The sequence below is a fragment of the Cebus imitator genome, unplaced genomic scaffold (genome assembly GCF_001604975.1).
Source record: "Cebus imitator isolate Cc_AM_T3 unplaced genomic scaffold, Cebus_imitator-1.0 Scaffold399, whole genome shotgun sequence".
Taxonomy (NCBI): Eukaryota; Metazoa; Chordata; class Mammalia; order Primates; family Cebidae; genus Cebus; species Cebus imitator.
This window is the reverse complement of record NW_016107714.1, coordinates 172805-183877: the sequence shown is the minus strand read 5'-3', so window position 1 is coordinate 183877 and position 11073 is coordinate 172805. Positions and strand designations below refer to the sequence as shown.

At 46.2% G+C, this 11073-nt stretch overlaps 1 protein-coding gene across 1 annotated transcript in view; it reads right to left on the bottom strand.

Annotated features, from left to right (window-relative positions):
* Positions 1-1774: 1774 nt before the first annotated feature.
* ACTG2 (actin gamma 2, smooth muscle) overlaps positions 1775-11073 on the bottom strand; it is a 26796-nt gene continuing 17497 nt past the window's right edge. Inside the window, exons 6-9 of the mRNA XM_017508684.2 lie at positions 7751-7912; positions 6211-6402; positions 5153-5334; positions 1775-1996 (exon numbers count right to left, since the gene is read on the bottom strand). Of these exons, the coding sequence (XP_017364173.1) occupies positions 1853-1996; positions 5153-5334; positions 6211-6402; positions 7751-7912 (680 nt within the window). The 3' untranslated portion in view covers positions 1775-1852. The remainder of the gene's footprint in view (positions 1997-5152; positions 5335-6210; positions 6403-7750; positions 7913-11073) is intronic.

The following is an 11073-nucleotide window of genomic DNA, read 5'->3' as shown; positions in this document are numbered from 1 at the left end:
TGGCGTGATCTCGGCTCACCGCAACCTCCACCTCCTGGGTTCAAGCTATTCTCCTGCCTCAGCCTCCTGAGTAGCTGGGATTACAGGCACGCGCCACCATGTCCAGCTAATTTTTTGTATTTTTAGTAGAGACGGGGTTTCACCATGTTGACCATGGTCTCGATCTCTTGACCTCGTGATCCACCCGCCTCGGCCTCCCAAAGTGCTGGGATTACAGGCTTGAGCCACCGCGCCCGGCCACAGTGTTTTTTAAACTTGAAGTGTAGTAAGACTGGAATGGGGTGGAAGGAGGGGAAAGGAAGGTCGGATGGGTGCGGGGTGGGGGGTTGGTGGGAATGGCCTGGGCAGCCTGCCCTTCCGCATGTGGAGGTCCGGATGTCTCTCCATAGCACAGTGTCAGTGTCCTACATCTCAGATCTCTCCTGCCTCCTCCTGTGCTTTCTCTTCCAACAGCCATAGCCTGCAGCTCTTCTTTGGAGGAGCCCTTTGCCCAGCATCTACTGTGGAAAGCATAGGACTTCAGTCCCCCCAGGGAGTGCCCTCACCAATTACTGGCAGGTGGGACTGTAAACACCTGGCTCCCTTGCCGCCACCAGCTTGCCTTAGACTCCAGAGCTCCTGGTGGGCCAGGCCAGGCTGAAGCTGCCCTCTCCAGGACTTTACCTGCAATTGCCCCCTTGCCAGGTTTCCTCCCCTTTCCTCTTCTGCACTCCCAACTCTGCTTACCAGCTCTCCTTAGAGCACTTCCTTAATAAGTCATTTGCAGGGAATCCTCATTTCAGGGTCTGCTCTGGGAAACCCATCCTCACACAGAAATCCCCTAAGGGCTTATGAAAGCTGCTCCTCCAGGCCGGGCGCGGTGGCTCACGCCTGTAATCCCAGCACTTTAGGAGGCCAAGGCCAGTGGATCACGAGGCCAAGAGATTGAGACCACCCTGGCCAACATGGTGAAACCCCGTCTCTACTAAAAATACAAAAATTAGCTGCACGTGGCAGCACGCCTCTAATTCCAGCTACTCAGGAGGCTGGGGCAGGAGAATCACTTGAACCTGGGAGACAGAGGTTGCAGTGAGCCAAGATCATGCTACTGCACCCCAACCTGAGCAACAGAATGAGGCTGTCTCAAAAAAAAAAAAAAAAATACAGTCTAATCCTCAATGACGACCTCATAGAGATCTTACGCCCATGGTGACCCTCCTTCACGTGAGTGACAGTAACCATTGTGTGTGAACTACTCGTGTCACGTCCCGAAAGCCTGTGTGATGAATCTGTATTCATGTTCCCTAGTGAACTGCCCTTGAGCACAAGGACTTACATCACTGAAAGCCTGTTCTCCCCCCATCCCAAGAGTCATCTAACCTCATTCTTACTTACATTCAAGGAAAAGAAGACAAGATGACAGAGTAGGAGCACTAGATTTGCAGTCAGATACTTGAATTTTAATCTTGAATCTGCGTGATCTTTGCAAGTCCTTGACTTCTCTGAGCCTCAATTTCCTCATTTGCAATATGGGGATAATAATAGCACCTACCTTACTGCATTATTGCATAGATTAGAAGTAATATGTGAGTCTGGGTGTGGTGGCTTACGCCTGTAATCCTAGCACTTTGGGAGGCCGAGATGGGTGGATCACCTGAGGTCAGGAGTTCAAGACCAGCCTGGCCATCATGGTGAAACCCCATCTTTGGGAAAAAAAAAAAGAAGTAATATGTGAAAAATCCTTAGCACTGTGTATGAGACATAGCCCTGGAAGAAAGAACCCCACACAGAGAAGTAAGGCTTGTAGGTTTTAATGTTTCATGACTGGTAACAGAGTAGTCTCAAGGGGATCCTTGGAGAACCTGTTCTGACTTTAGAAGCACTTCCTGTGGACAATGGAGGGCCCTGCCTCATCATACTCGGGCTTGCTGATCCACATCTGCTGGAAGGTGGAGAGAGAGGCCAGGATAGAGCCCCCGATCCAGACTGAGTACTTCCGCTCTGGGGGAGCAATGATCTGCAAAGAACAAATGTGGTGAATCATGATCAGTCCCCAAGGGAATAAGCAAGGTGATCCAAAAATCTACTTATCCCAGAAAAGGGCAGCCCTGTGGTCAGAAAAGAACAGGAGAAACATTGTGATAGATTAGATTATTGCTCAAAACCTTCACTTCCTCACCCTTCCTTTATTCCCTCGATGGGAAGCGTGCACTGCTCCCTGTGACTCTGGACTGGGCATTGTGTTTGCTTTGGCCAATGGGATATTAGCAGATATAACACAAACAGGGGCTTGAAATATGCTTGTGCACTTGGCCCTGTTCTCTTTTTTTTTTTTTAAATAGAGACGAGGTTTCACCATATTGGTCAGGCTGGTCTCGAACTTCTGACCTCGTGATCTACCTGCCTCGGCCTCCCAAAGTGCTGGGATTACAGGTGTGAGCCACTGCGCCCAGCCTGGGCATGTTCTCTTGAGCTGCCATCTTCATGAGAAGAGCTGCCCCTGGGGAGCAACTAGCCCTTCAGCCTGGTCCCATTAATAAGAAATATGGTCTTGACCTGAGCTGGCTGGACCTGCACTTAATATAATGTAAATGCTACTATATAATGCTCTGCTACTTAATGCAGAGCCACTTATTTAGCCAAGCCTGACTTTGATCAGCTAAGTCCCAGCTAACCCACAGATGCATGAGCAATAAATGCTCCCTGTTATGTGCCCCTGATATTCCACAGTTGTTTATTACTCAGCAATAGCTGATTGATACAAATATCTATAAGAGGAACCTTGTTATGTTCTTGCCTGGAGTTTGGATGCATGGACAAGTGGGGCTTGGCTTCCTCCATTCCTGAGTATAAACCAGTCTACCCAAACCCTGTTTTGAGCTATTGGTCATCAGCCAATTATATCTCAGAACTTCTCAAATTTATATCTACATTTTTCATGCTTTCCACTAGGAATCTTGGGCTTAGCTTTTAGAAATTGGTTGTCATGCCGGGCGCGGTGGCTCAAGCCTGTAATCCCAGCACTTTGGGAGGCCGAGGCGGGTGGATCACGAGGTCAAGAGATCGAGACCATCCTGGTCAACATGGTAAAACCCCGTCTCTACTAAAAATACAAAAAATTAGCTGGGCATGGTGGCGCGTGCCTGTAATCCCAGCTACTCAGGAGGCTGAGGCAGGAGAATTGCCTGAACCCAGGAGGCGGAGGTTGCGGTGAGCCGAGATCGCGCCATTGCACTCCAGCCTGGGTAACAAGAGTGAAACTCCGTTTAAAAAAAAAAAAAAAAAAGAAATTGGTTGTCATGTCAGACAACTTTGAACTCCACCTAAAAGGGGACCCAGAAGGACTATGATTCTTCAGCTACTTTTCCAGTTTTTGAAGGGTATAAGAATTCAGTGCTAGAGCAAACCAGATAATAAATTGCTTTTTTTCTGTCTCCTTAGAATCTCTTTACATATTCCTCAAATTGCAGTGATCATGGAATTGTAGAATAAGAAGGATCTTAGAAGTTATTTTATTATCCAGGCAGACAAAAGTCACCTAAATGCTCCTCAAACAGATTATTTTAAGGATTGGGAATGCACAGCCCCTAAGAAGGTAACAAATTTTATTGTTGGACACTTCTCATGAGAAAACTCTGGCTGCTCTTAGGCTGGTGGTTCTAAATATAAGCCCCACACCCACCCCAAATCTCTTCTTCCATGTCCCTGAGACTTGCCTCAGCTCCCCCAGTTCCCCTATACAAATCCTGCTGTCCAGTTTGGATAGGTGCTCATATAAGCACGCACCCGCCTGGACACCTTTGCTCCTTCTACTTCCTCTGCTTGGAGTGTCCTTTCCCTTCTGCTTTTATTTAGGTTGTCCTGGTATTGATCATGTTTACTAATTAGATCCTAAAACCCATGAAGGCTGGCACATACTGTTAAAGTCAGAGCAATGGCCCATGAATTAGGAAATGGATCAGATCACTGGTGGTTGCTTATCAGTGCAGGTAACAGGGGCAGCTCAGACTTGTTGGACTAGAATCTGGGGATAAGGCTAGGCGTGGTATCCTGACACAGTCCTGGTAAAAAGCCCCTGCCCCAGGCTTGGCACGATGCTCTCCATAGGACAGGTCTCAGTAATGCACCACTCCTTTGGCTCTGTGTGAGAAGAACCCACAAGTTCTCACCAGTTTCCTGCTGGTCTGCTCCATTTCTCTGTGATGAACACTATCTGTTAGGCAGGGGGAGGCCCGGGGCAGCCTTCCTTCATGGAGGTTCTTAGAATATTGACTGAGAACACATTTCCTCACACCAGGCCTACTCCCAAGATACCAGCTTTATTGTGAGACTTTGTAACTTTCAACCAATGTGTTATTTCTATTCCCAACTCTTTCTCTAAAACTGTTAGCAGCAAAGTCTGTAGAATGAGCTAAAAATGTCTGTCTGACTGTTTGCAGACCAGAAGCAGGGGAGAAGCTCCCAACCCACAGATGCCCAGGAGGCAAGAGGCCCTGTTGGGAGGCAGTATGAGGAAGGCCATGGCCAAGATGGGACAGTAGATCAGAGATGTTCAGGAATCAAGGAATGTCCCTGCTGAGTTTGAAGCAGAGCTGACCCTATGAGCAAACATCCACTCTTTGAAACTTTCACCCTCCTCTGGAGCAATAAAGTTTAAAGATACCATAGGGTGACCTCCTTCTTTTCTTTCCATTTCCTGTCTCCTAATTTCCTTCTTAACCCTCTCAATGTTCTCTTTATTTATTTATTTTTAGAGACAGGATCTATCTGAATTTATATTTAGAGACAGGCTGGAGTGCAGTGGCACAGTTAGAGCTCATTGCGGCCTTGAACTCCTGGACTCAAATGATCCTCCCACCTTGGTTCTCCAAAATGCTGGGATTACAGGTGTGAGCCATTACACCTAGATAATATTCTCATCATCCCAAATTCTTTTAGCCTCTTCTTGTGTGACATTCCTGTAATTATGTTTGAGATTCATGCTAAAAGGATCTTCAGCCCATCAATGCCGAAAGAACATAATCTCCTAGGATGAAATTGGCTCCAGTCCAGGATGATACTGAACCCAGGGGACCAGCAAGTTACTGGGCCTGGCAGCCTGCCTCTGAGGAACTCCCAGATAGGCAAGATTTTATACAAAGAACATGATGAAGGGAACTGAGGCAAGACCCACCTTGATCTTCATGGTACTGGGGGCCAGAGCTGTGATCTCCTTTTGCATCCTGTCAGCAATGCCAGGGTACATGGTGGTGCCCCCAGAGAGGACGTTGTTGGCATATAAGTCCTTACGGATGTCAATGTCACACTTCATGATGGAATTGTAGGTTGTCTCATGAATTCCAGCCGACTCCATGCCTAGTGGAGATTACAATATCTAGTCAACAGGAATCACTTCATAAATACGCACACCGTTCGCTCTTCAACTGGCCCTTCTTCGATTTTGCAACTACCCTAGTTCAGAACCTTAATACTTCCCAAAAGGATTATAAGATTAGGCCCCCTACCTGGTCATGGCCTTTCTTTTATTGTCCCTTGTTCTGATTACCATCTGCCTGGTCTCTTTGCCTCTAGTCTTTTTTTATTTTTTGAGACAGGATCTCACTCTGTTGCCCAGGCTGCAGTGCAGTGACTCAATCATGGCTCACTGCAGCCTTGATCTTTGGGGCTCAAGTGATCCTCCCACCTCAGCCTCCTGAGTAGCTGGGACCACAGGCATGTACCACCATGCCCTGCTAAATTTTTTATTTCTCATAGAGATGGAGTTTTACCATGTTGCCCAGGCTGGTCTTGAACTCCTAGGCTCAAGTGACATGCCTGCCTCTGGCTCCCAAAGTTCTGGGATTACAGGCATGAGCCACTGTGCCCAACTGCCTTGAGTCTTTTATCCTTGCAATATGATTCCACACTGTGGATGGAGTAATCTTGTTAAACTATAAACTAGCCTTGCTACATTGGTGCCTACAAACTTTCTGTGTTTTAACCTCATTCTTAGTTTCATGTTATATTTCTTGTTCTGCTTTTCCTATATCTTGATTTCCTTTTCCTTTTATTTAAAATAAGACTTTCCCTATTTTAAGAAAATATGTTTTTGGCCCTTCCTAGGAAAATGCGAGGTATGATTGTATCATCAACAAAGTGTCCATGACTCGCGGTGTTTCTCTCTCCATACCTCACCCAGCCCTCCACCCTCCCCTCCTGAGCAATTGGCAGGGACTGTGGGTAGCATCTCACCAATGAAGGAAGGCTGAAAGAGGGTCTCAGGGCAGCGGAAGCGCTCATTGCCAATGGTGATAACCTGCCCATCTGGCAGCTCATAGCTCTTCTCCAGGGAGGAAGAAGAAGCTGCTGTGGCCATCTCATTCTCAAAATCCAGGGCCACATAGCACAGCTTCTCTTTGATGTCTCGCACAATTTCTCTCTCAGCTGGAAGGGGCAGCAATGACAGCAGGTGAATACTGAGCTCTGTTAGTTTGGTTGTCCCATTTTGACCTCCATGAAAACCTCCTTCTCACATCTACTTTATTCTTTTTTTTTTTTGGAGATAGCGTCTCCCTCTTTCACCCAGGCTGAAGTGCAGTTGTGCTATCTGGGCTCACTGCAATCTCCACCTCCTGGGTTCAAGCAATTCTCCTTCCTCAGCCTCCCAAGTGCTGGGATCACAGGTGTGCGCCACCACGCTTGACTAATTTTTGTGTTTTTAGTAGAGACAGGGTTTCATCATGTTGGCCAGGATGGTCTAGACCTCCTGACCTCAAGTGATCTGCCTGCCTTGGCCTTCCAAAGTACTAGGATTACAGGCGTGAGCCCCCCCACCTGGCCCCACATGTACTTTAGATTCAGTGATAGGATAATAATAAACTTACCCCTGAAAAGGGTCAAGGATCACTCCATCCAATCTTAATTGTTCTACTCCTCTTTCTAAAGAGGGAGTCTCAAATCTTTATTCCCAAGCAGGACTTCGCATGAGACTTTCTAACAAAGCCTTAGGCCTTCCTGGGGGCTTTGCAGAACACATTTCTGGTCTAGACTCGGACTTAGATATTTGATCTTACAGAATCTAGAGAGGCTCCCACCTAAAAACGTCTGTTGCCAAGGTGGGCCACATGACACCTTTCCCTTAGCAATTCGGGCCTCACTTATTCCATTTGTCCTCAAACGATAGGCACCCCTAGGTAATGAAATGTATCAGCAGATCTTCACTACCATTCAACCCTGTGGAAACTAGCCCTAGTCCTGGTGTGGACAAGGACAGAGGCAGCTGGTCACTGGGGAAGGAGGGACTGCTTCCATGACTATCTGGTCTTTTTCTTTTTTCTTTTTGAGACAGAGTTTCGCTTTTGTTGCCCAGGCTGGAGTGCAATGGCGCAATCTCAGCTCACCGCAACCTCTGCCTCCCAGGTTCAAACAATTTTCCTGCCTTAGCCTCCCAAGTAGCTGGGACTACAGGCATGCACCACCATGCCTGGCTAATTTTTGTATTTTTAGTAGAGACAGGGTTTCTCCATGTTGATCAGGCTGGTCTCAAACTCCTGACCTCAGGTGATCCACCTGCCTTGGCCTCCCAAAGTGCTGTGATTACAGGGGTGAGCCACCACGCCTGGCCAACTATCTGGTCTTATCCAGAGGCACAGCCCCAGCTTAAGACCTCCCAGTCTATCTTAGGAGTGTTTAAAGACACAGAGCAGCAGATTTCTCATTGGTCCTGAGAACTTCCAGTCCTAAACCAGATTGGTTCTGAGCTCCAGTCAGAATCAGGAAAAGGGCTGGATACCTGTGGTCACAAAGGAATAGCCTCTTTCTGTGAGGATCTTCATGAGGTAGTCCGTGAGGTCACGGCCAGCCAGGTCCAGGCGCATGATGGCATGGGGCAGGGCATAGCCTTCATAGATGGGGACATTGTGGGTGACACCATCCCCTGAATCCAGGACGATGCCTGTGGACAGAGAGGATCAGCCTTATAAAAATCTCATTCTTGTCTTTTACCAGTCTCTTTCTAGGACTGTTACCAATGAGCTCTGACTACCATATTTTCCTTTAGCAGTTAAGAATATTCACTCACCATGAGAATCATCAATCATATTTTTTATTTTTTATGTATGTCAACTTTTTCCCCGCAAATGAGACTGTAGGCCTCTGGAAGGCAAGTAAAATGTGTCCTTTTCTTGTATTCCTTGAAGCATATTACTGGTAATGCATACTTGTCAATTTGCATTAAATCTACACTGCATATTCTTAAAGTGAAATTGGATAATTTTCACATCCTTCAGGTCTCTAACACATAAGCCCATACAGTCTGAATATTAGATCTGGAAGGGGTTAAGAAAGCCAGTCATTTGAAAAAAGTAGCATTCTCTACTGATGAAACTTTTAGTAAACTGTGACAGGAAGTAAGAGTTCCTAACTTAAGAAACCCTTCCACCCTCCCTCCCTCCCTCCCTCCCTCCCTCCCTCCCTCCCTTCCTTCCTTCCTTCCTTCTTTCCTTCCTCCTCCCTTCCTCCCTTCCTGGTAATGCATACCCTTCCTTCTTTTCTTTTTCCTTCCTTCCTTCTTTTGAGACGAGGTCACTCTGTTGCTTAGGCTACAGTACAGTGTTATGAACATGGCTCACTGCAGCCTCAACCTTCTGGATTCAGGTGATCCTCCCACCTCAGCCTCCTGGGTAGTTGGGACTAGAGGCATGCACTGCCATGCCTGTTTAATTTTTGTGTTTTTTTTTTTAGAAACAGGGTCTTGCTATGTTGCCCAGGCTGGTCTCAACTCCTGGCTCAAGCAATCCACCCGCCTTGGCCTCCCAAACTGCTGGGATTATAGGCATGAACCACCACGTTCAACCTCATATTTCTTTTTTTTTTTAATAATCTTTTTTTTTTTTTTTTTGCACATAAGGTCAGTGGAGACAGCCTCATATTTCTTAATCCAACAGCCACATCATAACTGATGAGAAAACACTACAATATCGCCACTATTATTTAATGTTGTCCAGGATGTTCTAACCAATTGCAGTGAAACAGAAAACAGAAATAAGAGGTATGACTACCAAAAGGAAACAAAATTGTCATTATTTGCAGATAATGTGGTTTTATATAGAAGACCCAAGAGAATCAACTAAGAAACCGTTAGACCTAATTAGATGGTTCAGTAAGGGCCAGATGCGAAATAAATGTTCATAAACCAGTAACTTACTGTTGTACAAGGATCCGAATCACGGCATATTTTATAATAAAAATTAGAGGCAACCTAAAGCTCCAGTAATAGATATATGGTAAGATAAATAAATAAATAATGAAACCGTCATGCAGTAACTACCACATAGCCATTAAACATGATGTTTGCAACAAAACAAAGCACAAGGTCAGGTGTGCGTCTCACATCTGTAATACCAGCACTTTAGGAGGCTGAGGCAGGTGGATCACCTGAGGTCAGGAGTTTAATACCAGCCTTGCCAACATGGTGAAGCCCCATCTCTACTAAAAATACAAAAATTAGCCAGGCGCAGTGGCTCACGCTTGTAATCCCAGCACTTTTGGGGGGTGAGGCGGGTGAATCACGAGGTCTTGAGCTCGAGACCATCCTGGCTAACACAGTGAAACCCTGCCTCTACTAAAAATACAAAAAATTAGCCGGGCGTGGTGGCACGTGCCTGTAGTCCCAGCTACTTGGGAGACTGAGGCAGGAGAACTGCTTGAACCCAACAGGTGGAGGGTGCAATGAGCCGAGATCACGCAGTCCAGCCTGGGCAACAAAGCGAGACTCTGTCTCAAAATAAATAAATAAATAAAGAGCCAGGTGCAGAGGCACGTGCCTGTAATCCCAGCTACTGAAGAAACTGACACAGGAGAACTACTTTAACCCGGGACGTGGAGGTTGCAGTGTGTCAAGATTGTGCCACTGTACTCCAGCCTGGGCGACAGAGCAAAACTCCATCTCAAAATGAAAACAAAAGCAAAAATAAAAGTGCAAAGTGCAGGATACAAAACTGTATATGCCGTGCATTTCTCCATCACTGTCTTTATCACATGCAGTGAAATTATCTTTTACTTTTGTCTACCTCCTACCAAACTGTTAGCTCCATAATGGCAAAGTCTGTTTTATTTGTCAGTGTATGCCCATGGCCTGGTGCCATGTTTGGCACATTGTCGGGAGTAATAGAAAATATATGATGGATAAATATATGGATAAATTGGTAAATACATGATGAATGAACGTTTAAACAATGTTTATGGAAGCTGTCAAGTCCCTATTAAAGACCATCTTATTTTGAGATTTCCTCTGTTACCCTAAGCACACTTCTGTACCAAGGCTACATACAGTCATGTCCACATAATGATATTTTGGTCAACTATGAACCACATACACAATGGTGGTGCCATAATATAATGAAGCTGAAAAAGTCTTATTGCCTAGTGACATCACAGCTGATGTCACGCTTTACTCACATGTTTGTGGTGATGCTGGTGTAAACAAACCTACTGCGCTGCCAGCTGTATAAAAGTACAGCACATACATTATGTACAAAATACTTGATAATGACTATGGTACTGGCTTATGTATTTCCTATACTATCCCTTTTTTTTTGAGACAGGGTCTCACTCTGTCGCCCAGGCTGGAGTGCAGTGGTGAGATCTCAGCTCACTGCAGCCTCTGCCTCTTGGGCTCAAGCCATTCTCCAGCTTCAGCCTTCTGAGTAGCTGGGACAACAGGCATGAACCACCAACGCCTGGCTAGCTTTTTGCATCTTTTGTAGATACAGGGTCTAGCCATGTTGCCCAGGCTGGTCTTGAACTCCTGAGCTCAAAGAGATCTGCCCACCTTGGCCTCCCAAAGTTCTGGGATTACAGGCATGAGCCACCGTGCCCAGCCTCTTATACTATGTTTTAAATCATTGTTTTTTTTTTGTTTGTTTTGTTTTGTTTTTGAGACGGAGTTTCGCTCGTTACCCAGGCTGGAGTGCAATGGCGCGATCTTGGCTCACCGCAGCCTCCGCCTCCTGGGTTCAGGCAATTCTCCTGCCTCAGCCTCCTGAGTAGCTGGGATTACAGGCACGCGCCACCATGCCCAGCTGATTTTTTGTATTTTTAGTAGAGACGGGGTTT